Source organism: Solanum dulcamara, chromosome 6 (assembly GCF_947179165.1).
Source record: "Solanum dulcamara chromosome 6, daSolDulc1.2, whole genome shotgun sequence".
In the NCBI taxonomy this organism is placed as follows: Eukaryota; Viridiplantae; Streptophyta; class Magnoliopsida; order Solanales; family Solanaceae; genus Solanum; species Solanum dulcamara.
Window position 1 is genome coordinate 2,085,551 of NC_077242.1, and position 18,565 is coordinate 2,104,115.

General features: G+C 35.6%; 1 protein-coding gene across 4 annotated transcripts; it reads right to left on the reverse strand.

The window, feature by feature from the left end:
• Nucleotides 1-277: 277 nt before the first annotated feature.
• Nucleotides 278-14,547, reverse strand: LOC129891718 (myosin-2-like). Of its 4 annotated transcripts, none has more exons than XM_055967172.1 (24): nt 13,751-14,543; nt 13,426-13,527; nt 13,195-13,338; nt 12,960-13,110; nt 12,817-12,844; nt 12,496-12,664; nt 12,232-12,295; nt 12,096-12,109; nt 11,910-11,994; nt 10,852-10,955; nt 10,601-10,739; nt 9,887-10,005; nt 9,565-9,717; nt 9,385-9,474; nt 7,895-7,972; nt 7,190-7,345; nt 5,215-5,391; nt 4,890-5,095; nt 4,676-4,811; nt 4,074-4,203; nt 3,559-3,672; nt 3,386-3,486; nt 2,463-2,666; nt 278-1,134 (listed from the first exon to the last, which is right to left on the reverse strand). In XM_055967172.1, the coding sequence occupies exons 1-24, from the start codon at nt 14,147-14,149 to the stop codon at nt 604-606; spliced, it is 3,594 nt and encodes a 1,197-aa protein (XP_055823147.1). In that variant the 5' UTR covers nt 14,150-14,543; the 3' UTR covers nt 278-603. The 4 variants fall into 4 exon arrangements, with proteins under 4 accessions (XP_055823147.1, XP_055823149.1, XP_055823148.1 ...); XM_055967174.1 differs by having other exon boundaries at nt 278-1,068; nt 13,751-14,542; XM_055967173.1 differs by having other exon boundaries at nt 278-1,071; nt 13,751-14,542.
• Between the last annotated feature and the right edge of the window lie 4,018 nt (nt 14,548-18,565).

Below are 18,565 nucleotides of genomic sequence, written 5' to 3' on the forward strand. Positions count from 1 at the left end.
CAAAAGTCACAAACAAATTGAATTCAGCTATATGAAACTTCACTATCCATATAGCTCCATTCAAGCTCATCTCAGTTCAATATTAAATAAAGTTAAGACAAAAGTAAACGTTCTGACATGACAAAATCTGTAACACTTTTTAATGTGAAGGGATGAGTCATACGAACAGCCTATACATAATAAAAGTAGGTCAACATTGGTGAAAAGAGTTGATGGGAGAAACAAGAAGAATGCTCATATGCAAAACACCATGTCACATTTGGCCACTCATTGTGGATTGTGAACAATCAAGTAATCACTTTTCTGCAATTGATCACCATCTTTCAATAACAACTAATTACAGCATTTGCCAATGCAAAAACATATGGACTAAGAAAATTCATAATATGTTTTAAGCAACCTAGCATTGATTACAACAGGCTATTCACAAACTAGCTCTAAACTATCTAGCCGAGGGATTACAGAGGATCCGTAACTGAGCACACATACTATTTCCCAATCTCCACCAACTTTGCTAAATTACCAACCATAGTTGGGGAAATTAGTTCCACCTATACATTTTAACACCCTAAAGAAGAAAATAGGAATGATTTTAAGCTAAAATCACTTGCTCTTCTTACCCCACCATTTCCTACGAGTCTTCCCTGCTTTAGAATGAACAAGCTTGTGTACTTTTGTCTTCGTCTCCTTTAACCGGACCTTGTACTCTTTTTTCCATTCCTCAAACCTGTGTTTCAGTCTTCGATACTCATCTGCAGGATTAGTAGAATGTAACTGCCCTGGCTTCAAGTGAACAATTGCCATGGCTTCATTGTCAAAATTCTGCTTCCGTTGCTCAAATTCCATTGTAAGGTGGCTTATTAAGGATAAACCACCATTAACCTCTCTATTAGCTCCAACACCAAAACTGTTGTTAGAAAAGTTAACTGGAGTGCGTCCAGCAGGAGTGTCCATAGATGTTGCATCATCAGAATCATAATAGTGAGGAGATGGGGAACCTTCAAGCTTTCCAGGTCGACCAATAGTATCACCAGCGCCAAGACTGCTCTTGGCTGCAGCTAGACTAGCCTGCTTTAGAAAAGCAATTGATGTATCATCCACATTAGGAATTTCATCATTCAATGTTACAATTACCTTGTAAATCCATACATAGAGTTCACGAGTAAAAACTCAACGTCCAGCAGAAAATAAAATACCATCAGCCACATAAAACATCCATAATTCAATAGAACCAATATTTGTTGATGTGAATGATGAAAGGGACGTAGTGTTCAGCCAATCAGTAGAAATAACGAAAGAAGATTTGCACATGTGAATGATGAAAGGGACATTGTGATAAGCCTATGAAAAATTTTCTTTATCTTGAGGATGCTTTTTCAACAGGACGGGAAGTACGAGTACGTTCAACAGAGCAGCATAATGACAACATGCACATTCTGTTTAAGTTAAAATATGAAAGATTGTCTATCACATATCATTGTAATAGCTCAAGTCATATAAATGAGCATAATGGTCATCTACTACACAGTTCACAACGTGGGAGGTTCTATCAAGAGAACAAATGGACCTGAACTACAACTTAGAGCAAGATATTACACCTTAACACAAGCTAGCTACAACGACATGAAACTCGCCTCACATTCTACCACATGCAGGTGATTGCAAAAATTTCGGGCAACCCATCACACCAGAATCATCTATAATCCATCGAGCTTCCTGATATATCTATGTACATGGAAGCACACAAAATATAACCACCAATGATATTTTGGTGGCGTTGCAAAAACTAAGTTTGAAAAAAGGAATAAGGATTTTCGAGAGAACTGCTAGTTTTGATGGTATTTTTGCAAATAGAGGTAAAACTTTTTTTGGAAGTTCCCAAAATTTTCACCACAAGCTTTTGCCAAAATTGGAACAAAAGCCGCTTTAATATGTTTTATCTTCATTTGAAATCTTTACAGTTTATCATTTATTTTCAATGCACTTTATACCCCAATTTTCCAACTTTAAGCCCATAGGATTTCTTCCATGAATTTTTAAAATTATTTCACATGCACAATGAGGTAGAGCTAGAGAACAAGACTCGAGGAACTCAAGCTCCCAGTACTTATAAAAACCATGTAAGGCCAATCAAACTTTACCTTAGAATTTGATTTGTACCATTAACCCTATGTATCAAGAAGCATTTCATTCGACCATCATCAAACTTCAGTTGTCTTAATAAAGGAAATGGCAAGGATGATGTGCTTATACCAGATATCTCTCTCTCCTTACACCAGACACGGTAAAGTTAAAAGGGAATGGTCTATCTCAGAAGAAAACATCATTTCACAAACTATTTCTTTAATTGGACGAGATGAGGGAAGAAACAGCTTAGCAGTATCAGTAGAGCATTCATAGAACTACAAATACCAAGTACTAGAGAAACTGAACTATCTAGGATCATATTGCAGCTTACTCACCTGCAATGATGTCATTTGCTTTTGCCACATCTCCTCCATTGACCTCATCTTGACCTCATATTCTAAGCATCGGGCTTCAAATTGGTTTACTTGTTCCTTCAGGGTAGCATTTTCCTTTTCCTTCTGTTCAAGGGTAGCCTCAGCCTTTGCAACCCGTCTTTCGAGGTCTTCTACAACAGAAGGTAGAATTTCTCGAGGCAACTCCTGCTTGCATAAAAAATTCAAACTTACTACAACAGATTCTCAAGCAGTCAATAAAAATATCAAAGACTGCATTGCTACCTCAACTGTTCGCATTAAAGTTAATATCAGACTTCACTTTGGGTGACTAGCCATAGAGCAATAAGAAATAAGGAAAAGGGAAAGCATGAAAAATGAAGCCATTATCCTGATTTATCCATTAGGACTCTCCACCAGCTGTCCTTTTCCTTTCCCCTTTTAGCTTCTACAGGGGTGTGGGGAAGGACTAACGTATAAACCAAAAAAGGGCCTTACTGCCCATTCTCCCACTGTCTTTTTCTTTCAATCTCAATAATCAAACACTCAGCATGCCAGAGCACTTCATCTTCCAAAGAAAGAATTAAAAAATGAAGAAAGATTCCCCTGAATCCTAAAAACAGAAAAGCAGCTGCATACCCAAAATTGGTTTTAATTATCCCCCCCCCCCCCCCAAAAAAAAAGAAGAAAAAAAAAAAAGAAATACCTAAAATTGGCTTCATGAAACAGGCCACCAAATTCTTAAAGATATTAGTCCTGAAGCAGATTTTACAATTCTGAACGAAGAAAGAAGAGAAGTTACAATAAAATTTATGGGAAAACTTTTATAATTACTAATTATTCCATTATAAGGTCTATTAACAGAATAAAAAAATGAGGAACGAAGACACTAGTAAGGATAGGTGTGAATCTTTATCACAGAGTACCTTGACCTCCATTTTTCTGCCTGCTTTTCGTTTGTCCACATTTGTCATTTTTGAATTCTGTAGTTGTCTAAGATGTCGTCTAGCCAACCAGCCACGAATAGCTGCAATAAAGAAGACGTGTAAATCTATATTTGGTTTCATAACCACAGAGATACCATGCAAATGATTTTTACCTGATTGTATCTGCACAACAGCCACCAGCTTTTCATCACTTCCTTCACGAGCAACCTTCCCTTTAGACGTCACTTTAGTATTATACTGCCTTCTTTCTATTTCACCACGAATAACTACAAGAACAAATGTTGACATCAAACATCAAGTACAATTCAACATTGGAAGCTTACCAATTAATTATATAAATGCATCACCTCAGAATTGACCTGGTTCATATCACTAGTTACTTTTGGAACTTCCAACATTGGTTCAAAAGGCACCAATTATATTATATTTTTTAAAATAAATTATAAAGACAAAAAATGATAGTTATATATTTTTTTCTTTTTCTAAAATCACTTGAATGGCATCCCTCAAAACTTTGAAGATACCTAATATAGTCTTGAAATGGAAAAATACTCATACAACCTGATAGACACCACATTCTTCATGAATATCATCTTCTATTGTATTCTCAAAAAGAAAAAAAGGGAAAGAAAAGAAAAGAGACAGTCTGCGAAGGGATTTGCTTTACATGATTGAAGTATGATTACTCCTCCTTTCAGCTCATGGAAGTGCCGACGAACACGATGACCACGGAAGCACTTCTGCACCTCAAGAGTACCTTGCAGAACTTGATTCCTTACATCCTCCAATGCAGCAATCTACATATCAGAGGGACAGAAGATCACAGATAGGCACAGAAAAGGAAATCCTATCTTCAATAGTATGTGTCCATTGCCTCACTAGAAGCCCATGTTGGGTACATGTCTGAGGAAATATTTATAACCATAAAGCCATAAATTTGTCATTTTTATTGTTCTTTCTGATATACATGGGACCACTCAAAAACCTTCTCCTAACAGACATATGCCTCCAAAAATATGATTTTCTCTCGAAGTGATGCTGCCAGTTTGGAAGACACCACACTTTTTTCAAGATAACTCTAGGCCAGCTTCCGTGCACATCGACACACCACATAATTTTCATTTATTATTATTTGCTTCAACTATATAGTAGTAACAATTAGAAGAAAATTAAAATTTCTGGTGCTTCTTTTAGATGATTTGGTAAATGACATAAATTCTTTGAAAAGAAAACATATCCACACAAGAGAACAAGGAACCATGAACTCACCTGTCCTGATCGGAAATATATCTTTGTATACCCAACTTGGTACAGTTCCGGAAGAATACCAAATTGATGAAGAATGGCAACTGACATACTTAAAGGATCTTGGCATGCATTATCCTTTGGCAGAAGGAAGCCGTACCTAAAATACCGGAATCGTATAAGTTGACAAACAACCAAAAGAACAAATCAGCAACCAACTAAGGATTGTGTATGTCACCTGCTTGTGAATTCTTGATGTGTTAACCTAGTAGGATAGCCAGATCTTGATATTCTAACCACCTCAAGAACACCACAGCATCTGAGCTGTTCTATGACAAGATCTTTGTCAGACATGCCAGGAAGCTGCTTATTATTTGGTTTTATGCAACATATGAAATGTGGTATGGTATTTTCCAATTGATGCATCAATTTGAACAAATTATCCTGCCAGAATTTGAGAAAGGACAACATTGAGAAACTATCATAGTACCTCAAGATAAGAAACTATCATTTTCCAAGTGTTTAGTTTGTCAGCATGATCAAATTCTATAGAAAATAACCACCTTAAACTTAGTTGCAACACTTTGCTTCTGAAACTCTGGCAACCCTGTATCAGTTGATGGAATTGAGAATTTTTTATCTTCATGCAGGTGACTGTCCCTTGATGAGAGTAGCTGAATAATGTCAGGATGCAACACATCTCTGTTCTTTGCTAAGAAGCCAGTTGCATCATAAGTTACCTGCAAAACACAAATAAGTTATTATACAGTACTTAAAGAACCAAGAAAGTCAACCGTAACTTCTGGCTCTAAAACAAATGGTGTGGCTTTGTTGCACCAAAAACTAACTAACAACAGCATACCCAGTGTGGCTTTGTTGCACCAAAAACCAAGCAACAACAGCATACCCAATGTATCCCACAAGTGGGGAACCAAAAACTAAGGCAAAGACATATTTGAGTGTAAGGTTAATTACATAGTTCCTTGCCTTCAAAAGCTCTAGCATTTCTCTCTCCAAATTACCTACCATACCAATACTGGAATGGACTTCCAGATGTTCCTAGATCTTTGGATAAGTCCGATTCATGCCATGATAGCAAAAGGTTCATTGTATTTTTAGGCATGCACCAGTCCCCACAATATTGAGCAAGAAAGAATATATTAAAAGAACTAGTGAAAGATAACCGAAATAGAGAGCAGTTGTCTGAGATTATCGAAATAGAGAACAATTACACGATTCTGGAATTCTTTTCCACTAAAGAGTTGCTAGTGATGGCACAAAGAAAGAAAGTTCTGTTTGCAGCACCCACGGAAAAGAATCAATCATCAATCACCAGAAAGAGGTACAATAAAGTAAATCTTCCAGATATTATCGGTGTAGCAGTGAATTTTGGATTGAAGATGGAAAAGTGCTTGTGATAAGTTATAGGTAGAGCTAGAGGATCACTGGTCAAGAGGCACGCTCGCATCGGTAGTCAATGAAAACAAGCATAATGCCACCAAAACAGTAATCGAAACAAGGATGGTGCTGCCAAAATGGTCACTGTAATAAAACCATGAAAAGAAGAAAAAACTCTAGCCCAACAAACGAGTGTAAGTCTACCTGTGGGCATGTGAAAGCTATTAAGTCTCTAACCAAAATCATGAGACATCAAACACTCTGATCTCATTTTACAAGAGAAAAGAGAGAAGGCCCTTAATCGAATTATGTTTGACATACAAGTGCAATACTTATATAAGATGTTTGAGTTACATGAAATAGTGAATTACCCAATTCGAGATATTCCAAATTATACTGCCAACCTATTAGTAAGCAGTCCGTCATATAAAAAAGCATTATATTGGGCATGGCAGCATGCAACCCAGAAATAGAAATACCGTTTGTTCGGAGGTCATGTACAATAGCTTGAGTTAAGAAGAAGAAAGGAAAAGAACATAAATTGAGCCGAAAAACCACCAGATCGTAAGGTTTTCCCCAGGGGACTATTTCTACTACATTCCTGAAAGATCTCATGAATGCAGGCTGATATTATATTTTAGTCATAGTCAAAACCATCGGACTTTTGATACATAATCATTGAGAATATTTGCACCATATGTTTTATTGATCCTTTGACTTTGAAGAGTCATATACGTCAACAATTGTCCAAAAGCAAATATGTATCAAACCTTTGATTGCCAATCAAAAGCTTGACTACTACAATGAGCATGAAGAACCACATGCAGCATATTCCCTGGTTTAAGGTTTTGACAGATCCCAAAAACATTCTAACATACTTACGAAATAAATCAAAAGTGGAATTTAGATAAGTATTATCTCAGATCATCAATAAAGGGATGTCATTAGTCATTAGTGATAGTCTGCAGACATGTCAAGACCCAAAAGCACATTTGACTCTAGAAACGACCTATTATATTAAGTCAGAAACCTTTCACCAAACATTGTAAGACGAGTATCGGCTTACCCCTGAAAATACTACTAATGTCTGTAGAACTATTGCAAAGGACAAGAAAGGATGGATTTATAAGAGAAACTGACCTCTCCAGCATAATGGCGAATACAAAATTCTTCTCTTCTGCTTTTAAAGCAAGGGCTAGATTTGATGTGATGCTTAAGTTTACATGCAAAGGTCAAATCAGTGGCTTTTAGGGAATTTGATTCTTCATTCAACAACGATATAAGGCCAACTGGTTTCTGCAAAATGAAAATGAAAGTTCATCGATCAACTGTTATGTCCATTAAAATACATGTTGACTTTGGTAATTTATACTCGAGATATCACATTTTCAATTCTACACCCATAAAAAGTAATAAGACGATAAGAAAATTATGGTGACAGCTATACGATATAGAACTTGTTAGTTGTGACAACATGAGCAGATGCATTTTTATCCTTCTCATCCTACTCAACAATTAAAAGCAGAAAGAGTAATGAGAAAATACAAGACTTCACCCGAAAGAAGTAATATGACGATGAGAAAAGTGGCAACTACATCAAATAGAACTTGTGACAATACGAACAGATGCATTTTTATCCTTCTCATCCGACTTAACAATTAAACATGGAAAGAGTAATCAAACTAAACGAGAAAAAGATGTAAGAAAAATAAAATGAGCAACAACAGTGTGATTGTGTAATTAAGAACGAATGTAAACGTGTAATCCGGGGCAGAAGAAAGTTGCCAGCTTATATAAGTTCCTGACGCCAAATAAATAGTAAAAAGAACCAAAAGGAAAAAATACCTTTTCAAAAAGGTCCAGACCCTCTCGGTTGTCTTCAAAATCCACTTTTGACCAATCAATTCCGTCCAATTCATATTCCTGAAACGTAAACCATCAGCTCTTGCATCGACATCTAAAATTGATGCTGCAAGGAATATCTTCAGCAGAGTATAAAGCCCCAAATGCCAGAGGATAACTACAGAGAGAAAATACCGAGTCTAACAATCCTATGTTTTTCTGCATAACATAAAATATTTTGCAGCAGCCACTGATCTTAAATGCCCTTAGAGTTTCTGTAGAGTAGTATAATACTCTACAGTTGATCAGGAAGTAGGGCACAAGCAGAGTAGCAGTACAAACGAGAAACAAATCGATACCATTGAAATGACAAATGTAAATAGGAAAAAGGTAAATAGAGGAGGAAGAGAGAGTGCATTGTTTTATTCAAAAGTCCGAATACAACAACAACAAGCCCAGTATAATCCCACCATGTGGGGTCTGGAGAGGGTAGAGTGTACGCAGACCTAACCCCCACCTTGAAAGGTAGGGCGGCTGTTTCCGAAAGACTCTCTTATGCTTCCTTTGAATATTTGAAGTACCAGGCTGATTCTAAGTAAGCTCATAAGTGAAAAAGGAAATGGAAGTATAGAAGTAAGCAGACACTGGAAGCTTGATTGCCTTTGATGACAGGTGATGTAGAATTGTAGATTGGACTGAATGCTTTGTTCGTTGCTTAGTCCGACTTATATAGGACTTAGGTCTCTTAGAGTCAAACTCTAGTGGAGTCTATGTTGAAGAGACGTAAATGAGGTCATGGACCATATGGTGCAAGATATACCAAATCATTGTTGAGGCGTCCCTTGTCTCTCAACCTTACCCCTTAAGACTCGGTCAGAGGAGTAGATGTTGGAGCGTCGTGGGCTTGCCACATTGAAATCATGGCCCGTGAATACACGATTCTCATATCCTTGTTTCAAATTGTAACAGACAGTCTAAGAATGGACGTTTGATAGTAGAACTGGTCGAGGTACTAGCTTTGAGCCTGGAAGAGGGACAGTTAGTTCGGGGCTTAGTCAATTGAGCATGTGTCATGCACGTGCTACTTTTGGCCACTACAGTTTCCCAGCTCCAGTTCTCATGAGAAGTTTCACTCATTATAGACCAGCTTTTGCAAAACCGCTAAAGAAACTTGTTCCTTTTTTCCTCCTTTCAATTAAAGAAGTGACTAGAGGTAAGGAATCTGTCTGTTGTCTCGTGTTTCGTTTATAGTTTTTTCAAAATGCTTTGTCATTTTTTCTATAGTATTTTTCCATGATTTCTTCACTTTGGTTATTGCTTTTTCGATTTGCTTTGATATGCTTTTTCTTGAGCCGAGGGTCTATCGGAAACAGCCTCTCTACCTCCCAAGAAGGCCTCCATACAACACGGGGTATGTTGTGGCTGTTGATGTAGTAGTAAAGGTAAGGAATGAAGCAATAAAAATGAACTAGGAAGGATCATGATGTGCTTACCTCTTGCTCGAGTTTCAATAGATGTCTGATGACATGCTGCTGGAGCCTCTCATTTGCATAGTTTATTAAAAATTGTGCGAAAGTGTTCCTCTGAAAAGTAGGAATAGGACTGTCAAGGTGGACAAAAAGGATTCTCATATGCAGTATAATAGTGAAAAAATCACCCACAGATCAATTTACCTTAAATGATTCAAAACCATAAATGTCTAGAATATTTATGGATCTACCCGTCTGTTCTTTGTCCATTGCAAGGTTTCTGTTCATTTGATCTACTATCCAGTCAAACAAGTTTGAATAAATGAACTTTGCCAATGCATCTCTTCTATCAGTTGCCTGAATCAGAGTTATAATGAGTCATGTTCTCTAGAGAAGAAATAGGAGTGCTAAATTCATATATTAGAATAATTAATTGTGAATAACGCAGATTCTGGTCAATATCAAGATGAAAATGTGAAGGAAAGAGAAAATCAGGAAGAGGAAATATAAAAGCACTTCAACGAACCTGCTCCACAGTTAAACTCTCGGCAACCTTGTCCTTGCCGGCTTGTATTTGACATGTTGATAAAGCTAGTATGAGGTCATTTACAGTACAGCCAATCAAGCTAGCAGCATTTGTAACGGCTGCAATATCAAAGATGGTGACAAACCAAACAGATAAAGAAGGCCTCCATACAAGCACAGGATATAAAAAAGTTAAAGACCTTGCATACAAAGTGAAGAAAGAAACTTTACAAGTATTGTTACAAAGTAAGACCATACAAGAGGTGCAGGAAAGAATTATCATGAGAATGCAGAAGATATTTGCCTGAATCCGAAGAACAGAGGTTTTATGACAATGTAAAATGCTCTGGCCCAGAAAAGTTGAAAAGCCTGATAGACCCTCAATAGTCAATATTGCAGATAAATGGAGTTACGAAGAGTACTTCTGGAGTTAAAATAACTACTCCATAGAAAAACAACCAACTGACAAGGCGAAATATGATAGATTGTCCTTCACTCAAAAGCGAAGAAAGTGTTAAAGCTGAAACCAACAATATAGATGCTGAACAAAAGTCAAGTCCAGATATTCACAGATGGAAAGCTAACTTACAATTGACCAAGAGGGTATGGTGATTTATATATGTATGAAATTATGACAATCATATCTGCTATTACATTCAGAAAGAACAAAAGTTATCAACATTAGCTAAACTGCTACATTGACAAGATAGTTCACCTTCACTTTGCACAACTTCAACATGGCTTTCATTGTCAATTACTTGGAACGTTATATTTCCCAGCCATAGAACAGAAGCAATCATCTGAAAAGTATGCTCTTGATCCCTTTCAGAAATCCTAACAGTATTTAGGGCTTCCTGGGAAGTGAGAGAAACAAAGGAAATAATTATAAACAAGATCCAGCACAACATTGAACTGAAAGAACAGAAATCAAACATAAGTTGACCATGTCTTATCCCTAAGGCTCACCATAAGCTTACAAAATTCCTCAGCATCATCAACATCATGGATCACCAAGCAGCCACTCTGGTTGAGATATTTGTATTCTGATGCACCTTTTAACTTAAGTTTATCTGAGAATAAATCAAATTGAAGTTCTGAAAACGAAATATTCTGCAACTACTTTAACTAATTTATATTAAAAAAAGGATCTTTAACTATCACCCCAACCCCCTAAAGAAGAGAAATAGAAACAAGGAATTATCTAAAGCATAATAAAAAAAGAAAAATTTTAGAGCACTACCCAAAAAAAGTTCAATCTCTTAAAAATTGTCCTTGCTAGTAAAACAAAAAGTTATATACACATAATATTGAAAGAACTTCCATTTCAACAGGGCTTTCTAACGCCAACAAAATTTCTCACTTTATAAATGATTCATGAACTGAATGCATAACTTCTATATTTTTCTGCTCGTAAGTTGCACTTCCATTTTTTTATAACAGTTGTGTCAGGGCTAACTTGTGCACCACTCTCATATTTCACAGGTTGTATGCATCCTCTCACCAGAACATATTTTATTGGGTAACTCGACCCAACAAAACTTAGGCATGGAAGAAATGACGTAGGTTTGTCGCCTCTATTGGGATCAAATCCTGGTCCTTGTTCCACTTTCATGTTTAACGTCTTGTTGGAAACACTACAGTTTTGTGACTGCTACCTTACACTTGTATCCTATTATATTGAATTTTTATAACTTCAGAATCACAACGCCAATTTCACCTTTACTATCACAGTATTGTTAGTTCTGGAGATATGCTAAAAACAACTCAGGCGTTGTAACCACACAGTAGTAAAAACAGAAGTTGATTTGACAATGAAGACACATTGCAAGGCAAAAACCATGTAAAGCCCTACCAGTGAAATAAGAAACAAAAGGATAAAATCAAAGGTGTTGCAACCACACGGTATTCAAAACAGAAGTTGTTTTGACAATGAAGACACATTGCAAGGCAAAAACGATGTAAAGTCATATGAGTGAAATAAGAAACAAAAAGATACAATGAAAGGTCCAATATCAATTACAGACCTCTCAAAGTAGGTGGAGCCCCGGCACATAGTTGGTAAAAAATATGATAGGACCTCTCTCCATCGAGCAGCTGAACCACTCTCCACTGCCCAAAGAAGACATTATGTTTCAAAAGATTTAGATTGTAATAGTAATAATATAAAGTACAACAAGGAATCCAAGGTATAGAGGAGAAGAAAATCCCACCTTTTCAAGAAGTACTGCTCATTATTTAAACATTGGGCATACATGCACAAAGATGTATAAAAGTCAGTAACAGTTATCAAAGGACAATTACAATAAATTGCATTATTTGAGAAAACCAAAGGACAATTATACTTACAGGTTTGTATTTTAGCACCACATATCCTTCCTGTTGCACTAAAAAAAATTTCAATCAACTTTCCCTGCATCCATCAAGGACAACCATCAGAAAAAGTGCAACAAATGGGGAAAATAAATAAGCTTTTCCACTTCCCAGTCCACCATTCCCCTCCTCGAATGAATGAAAGAAACAACAATAGCAACAACCCAGTGAAATCCCACAACGTGGGGTCTGGGAATGAATGAATGAAAACGAAAAAGAAAATTAGGCATAGAGACTGACAAATCGACTGGAGTTGTTGTTCCTGGAAGTTTTGGCATTCCCAAAGGCCTCCAATATGTAGCTTGTTTGCAGCACCTCCTTCTCTATCGCGTTATTGCCTCCACCAAGCATAGCCAAGTATTCCATTGCAAATTTTGCTGTTTCCGTCTTCCCAGATCCACTTTCCCCACTGTATGATATAAAAGTAGTTAGTTCCTCCCAATCATTAAAACCACGATGATTTGATAATTACAATCTCAGCCATCAATCAATGAACCAGAGTAGAAATACACATAAAGTATCTTGCATCCCTAAAAATGACAAAGAAACATTTTCACCTACCTTATGATAATAGATTGACTTATTTCATCTGCAAGATTCAAAAGGTTAAGCAAAGAAATAAGAATCAGCTTGCATCTGAAGTGTTAACGGAGCTAACAATGAACTTTGTAAATAATAAGAATGAACATGGTTCTGAGGAAAACCTTCCATCATTCGATCGTAAGCAGTGTCAGCAATAGAATAAACATGAGGATCACTCAATAGCTTCTGTCTGTAAGCTGTAACAAATTCGTTCCCATACAATTGGATATCTTTGAATGGATTGATTGCTATTAAAGCAGGCCCTGCCTTGCTCTGCAGGCATAGGGGACAAAAATATTAAAAGAGAAATGACATGAAATTACATATGAGGCATAAATGCAGTTTAATATTACGTACATATATCATATCTCGCGCATATCTGTGTTGAAGGTTGTGAAGAACAGATGGCTCATTCAAATAACTAAGCTGCATGAGATCATCCACACCCTCAAGAACATCCGGATTAGCAGGTAATACCTCTCCTACAGGCACTGTCACAACCTACAGTATGACAAAGTCTTAAGTCCGATTGCAGCTGTTAACTTTAAATATTTATCATTAGGAAAAAACAGGAATATATGAACTCACACTGCCGTCAGAAAGTGACACCGTAGCTTTCTCTCCTGAAGTTGATTGAATCAGTCCTGATACCCATGGCCCATTCCTCAGGCGACACCAGATGCGAAGCTTCTGAAAACAGAGGTTAGGAGTTAAGTGTGGTCAACTAAATATAGCTCTTAGTTACATAACAAAATCATCCAACAGTAAACAAACCAGAAACAATGAGGAGCCAAAACCAGCACATGTACAATTTTTTCTTATCATTTAGTTAAAAATGTTAACTTTTCTAGATTCAATCAATTAAGACAGTCAACATGTGAAACTATTGAAGATAATGCTCACATTCTTTTACCTTCTTAACAAAATAATCCAGGCGATCATCCCATTCAGTTTCACTACGCCTTTTCTCAAGCTTTGCACCACTTACTTCCCGCAATCTCCCTGTGTTGTTCTTCTTCACTGAAGGCATTGCGTATGGCGATTCGCTATCTTCCATTCCTATAACCTTCATAGCACCAAAAGCATTCCTTTTCAACCCTTTAGACTCTTCCTTCTTACTATTCTCCAATTCAACATCACCTTTGCTGAACCTTTTGCTCAACGGTCGCTTCTGTGAAGGAGGCCTAGTTCTGGATGCTAGCTTTGGCCGAACAGGCAACGCCGGCGGCAAGTCTTTTGGCTTCTCATTTTCATCCCTTTGCCGGAGAGAATCCAGCATTTCCTCTAAGGAACTACGAACTATAGTAGACATTTTTTTTCCCTTATTTGGAGTAAAATTACATGTACAGAAATTGTTTCATTCAAATTTGAACAATATCTGAAGCAACATTGCTCCAGAAACAATTCCTAAAACCCTAAATCAGATTTTAAAAAAATCAAACTTTTACCAAGCTTCTAACATTTCGGAGATCAAAATCCATCCTAACAACCCCAATTCACACAAAAAAATGCATAAACCTCGAGATTTTTGGAAGATATCAGAAGAAAAAACACAAAAAAATAAATTTTGCGAAACCCAATAGAACTCTGAGCTGTTGAACTTTTTTTTTCTTTATTTCTCTCCGAACGAGATTGTGGAAAACGAAAAAAGAAGAAAAAGAACTTCTTTTTAGGCTAAATCAAGAATATGGGTAGCTAATTATTATTATTTTTGCATGATATGCAAAGAAATTAAACCCTTTTGAAGAAGATAGAAGAAAAACAGAACGGAAAATGAAAATGCATAATCATGAAGAAAGAAAGCTTTTTTATTTGTTGTTTATCAATTTGAAAAAATAAAAAAGAAAGAAAGGGAAAGGGTGTTCACTTTTGTGTTGGGTATTTGTTAGTTTTTATTTTTAGAAAAACAAAAACTGCCGTTCAGATAAAACCAAAATAGAAAATAATAGTGGATATGAAAATTTGAAAATTTATCATGTTTGGTGTGAATAGTATGATGATTTAGATTGAAGAAAACCGTTGGATTTTAATTAAATAAATAAATTTGAATTTAGAGTGGGGGGCCCAAAGTAGTTTGCTAAATTAGTGTAGTTGAAATTTTGAAGTGGCAGACAGTGGCACCTGAAAGGCAAGCAGATAAAATGGGACATGCTGCTATATTTGGTCCTATAATAACTCTATCTAATTTACATTTGTAACTTGTAGCCTGAAAATTGATAATTCGACGCTTTTACGTAAAGTAAAGGTAAAATTTGCGTATATTTTATTTTTATTAATTTTATTTTATAAAATTTTATTAGATATATTATTAATATTATACTGTTTTACGACTAATCTTTTTTACCATTCGATTTGGATTAGCGGATTAAAAGGAGTTAATAAGTATTGAATGATAAAATATATAATTAAGGACATATTTGAATGGGATTATAGCAAGTCATAAATTAAAATACTTAATATATGACTTTTAATATTTTTTAATTTATTCAAATATTACAAAAATGCTTAAAAGCACATAAAATAAATTAATCCAAACGACATCTAACTGTTGAAATTTATATATATAATATAAATGAGAATAGTTTGCAATGTAGTTAAGTAAAGTGGCAATTTTAGGACAAAGTTAATAAATATTGTAATAAAAAATTTAAATTAAAAAATTAAAAGTATTTGAATTTAAAAATATTTAACTTTTAGAAGAAGATTTTTTATTACTTAATTAAAACTAGGTTGTAGACTTTTAAATGAACTCTTACTATTTCGTAAATTTATCTATTCAAATTTAATAAATTATATTTGAAAAACATTTGATTTATGTATTCAAATACGTTTATGTATCTAGCAAAAAGTAATTTAAATACAGTAAAAAGAACAAAGAAGGCGGGGAGGGGGAAATATTTTGAACTAATTTTGAGGATGTGAATAATAAATAAAAATTTAAAAATTAACAACTCATGAGTAAATAAAATAAATATATCTATTTTATATTAACAAGAAGAGCATTTGATAATTATATTAAGCCAAGTGATAAGCAAATATAAATAAATATTAAAAATCTAATAATGCATAATATAATATAAAGAAAATGAAACATCTAAATTATTTGATAATCACATGATTCGTTATCTCTATTCAGTATTCACATATAGAATTGGTTGGGGTAGGGGGGAGGGAGAGGAATACATTTCATTGAGAAATAATACGATAGTTGAACTTTGATAAGGTGGTATGAGTTAACATGTTCAAATAAAGCATCACAATTTTAAATGATTAAAAATAATAATTAATATTATTTGCGCATCTCGCAGATACGTATATTAGTTGTTTCTATAAATAAATAATTATGTGTTTGTATTGAAGTGATGAGAAAAACAAATGTGTTGGTAAAAAAAATATTTTTTTCTTTTGGAAATCCGCAATCACAATTCTTCATATGTGCACTTGGTAAATGCACTCTTATATAATAGAGAAAATAGCCAAATGCGCCCCCCCCCCCCCCCCGTCCCTCCTCCCCCAATTTATTATCGAATTCTCAACACTTATACTCTCCGGGGGTCCTATTACCCCCCCCCCCCTTAAGTTGTGGTGGCACCTTCTTGTCACATAACACACCGGAGGCGAGCCTCCATTTCATCCATCCTGCCCCAATACGGTGTGTGACATCCTCGTCGATCTCTCCGCTGTCTTGCATGATAGAACCAAGGTACTTAAAACTACTTCTCTTTTGGATGGCTTGGTCCCCGAGCCTAACTTCCGTGCCAACCTCTTGAGGTGTCTCACTGAACTTGCACTCTAGGTACTCTGTCTTGGTCCTACTCAGCTTAAACCCCTTAGACTCCAAGGTGCGTCTCCAATCTTCCAGCTTAGCGTTAACTCCGCCACGAGCCTCATCGATGAGGACTATGTCGTCCGCAAAAAGCATACACCATGGCACCTCACCTTGAATTTGTCGCGTCAATCCATCCATCACCAAGGCAAATAGGAACGGGCTAAGAGCTGATCCTTGGTGCAACCCCATCATAACTGGGAAGTGTTCTGAGTCCCCTCCTATTGTCCTTACCCTGGTTTTGGCACCCTCGTACATGTCCTTGATCACCCTTATGTACGCTACATGTACACCTTTAGCCTCCAAACATCTCCATAGTATCTCTCGTGGGACTTTATCGTAAGCCTTTTCCAAGTCGATGAACACCATATGCAAGTCTCTTTTCCTCTCCCTATATTGCTCCATTAGTCTCCTCATAAGGTGGATGGCTTCTGTAGTTGAGCGTCCCGGCATAAATTCGAACTGGTTCTCTGAAATAGACACGCCTCTCCTCACCCTCATCTCTACTACTCTTTCCCACACTTTCATAGTATGGCTTAGAAGCTTAATACCTCTATAGTTGTCACAGCTCTGGCTATCCCCTTTATTTTTGTAAAGCGGGATCATGATGCTCGATCTCCATTCTACGGGCATCGTTGTCGTCGTAAAGATGACATTAAATAACCTAGTCAGCCATTCCAAACCTACCGAGCCCGCACTCTTCCAAAATTCTCCAGGGATCTCGTCAGGTCCGGTCGCTCTTCCCCAGCGCATCCTACGAACAGCATCCTTAAGTTAATCATAATATCGTAATAATTTTTGGTCTAATAAAAAATACTTATAAAATGTATAATCATAAGTTAAGGTGATCAAATTATGTTTATTAATTGATTTTAATTTATAAATGCCTGGCTTATAATTTTTAATGTTTATTGTACCCGTTAAAAAGTAAACACCTTCCATCTCTAAGCATATTTTGTTCTTTCTATTTTGAAATTTATTTTATGATGTTATTCTCTATTTTTCACAAGCTTTAACAATTCAAATTCATGTAACAAGTTGATTTAAACTTCGACATGGCATTTTTGTTAAGTAAATACATTAATGTATCATTTATCGTTTTAATAATTTTGTACTTTATAATTTATATGATTTAACAAGAATTCTTTATTTAGTGTCACGTTCAATAATTTTACCTTATCGTAGTGGGGTTACTCAAATTTATAAAGCTGAAAAGGAAATTTACGCTTTTCTGGCTAGTTGCTTTTAGTTTTTGCTCTTTTTGTAGCTTATTTAGTTGTCTTTATATTGTGTTGTGTCACTTCAACTCTTCTTCTTATTTTTTTTTTTTTTTTTTGGAGGCAGATAATGCTTAGATTTTATGATATGATGAAGATGAAAATGAAAGTTATAATAACCTTGGGAAAAGAAAAAAAAATCTCGTGTTGTGATGAATGGTTGAGACCGCTCTATCCTTAATCAGCTATTTCAAATTTGAGACTCCAAAATAGAGAAAATCATATTGAAAATGTCAGCCTAAGAAATAAACTCTAATATAAATGTTAAATACCCATCGAAAAATCTTACTCCACCTCTCAAATCATTTGTCACGTGACATTATTAAGAAATGACATTACAAGTGTATACTTTATCATATGGAGTTCTATTAAAAAAACGAATAAATCTTATTCACACAAAAAATGCTGTCCATAAATAACAATTCAAAAATTATAAGATAAATCATAAAAGTGTACTTTTAAAAAAGGGACGAAAGGAGAACAAGACGAAAACGTAACAATCTCTAGCAATATCATGTTGTTCATTTGTTGGAGCCATATAAGGAAATAAAAATTTGAACTTTTAAAGCACGTACAGTATACCGTATACGTTTGAAAAAACTTGAATGCAAAATGTTTAAAATAC

Bases quoted from the DNA above. Each gene is read 5' to 3' on its own strand.
- LOC129891718 (XM_055967172.1), bottom strand. From the start codon at position 14,149: ATGTCTACTATAGTTCGTAGTTCCTTAGAGGAAATGCTGGATTCTCTC. The intron at 9,475-9,564 runs GTAAATTGATCT...CCTACTTTTCAG, and splicing joins ATGGTTTTGAATCATTTAAG to AGGAACACTTTCGCACAATT. The intron at 3,673-4,073 runs GTAAAGCAAATC...TTGTTCTTGTAG, and splicing joins AGTAATCATACTTCAATCAT to TTATTCGTGGTGAAATAGAA.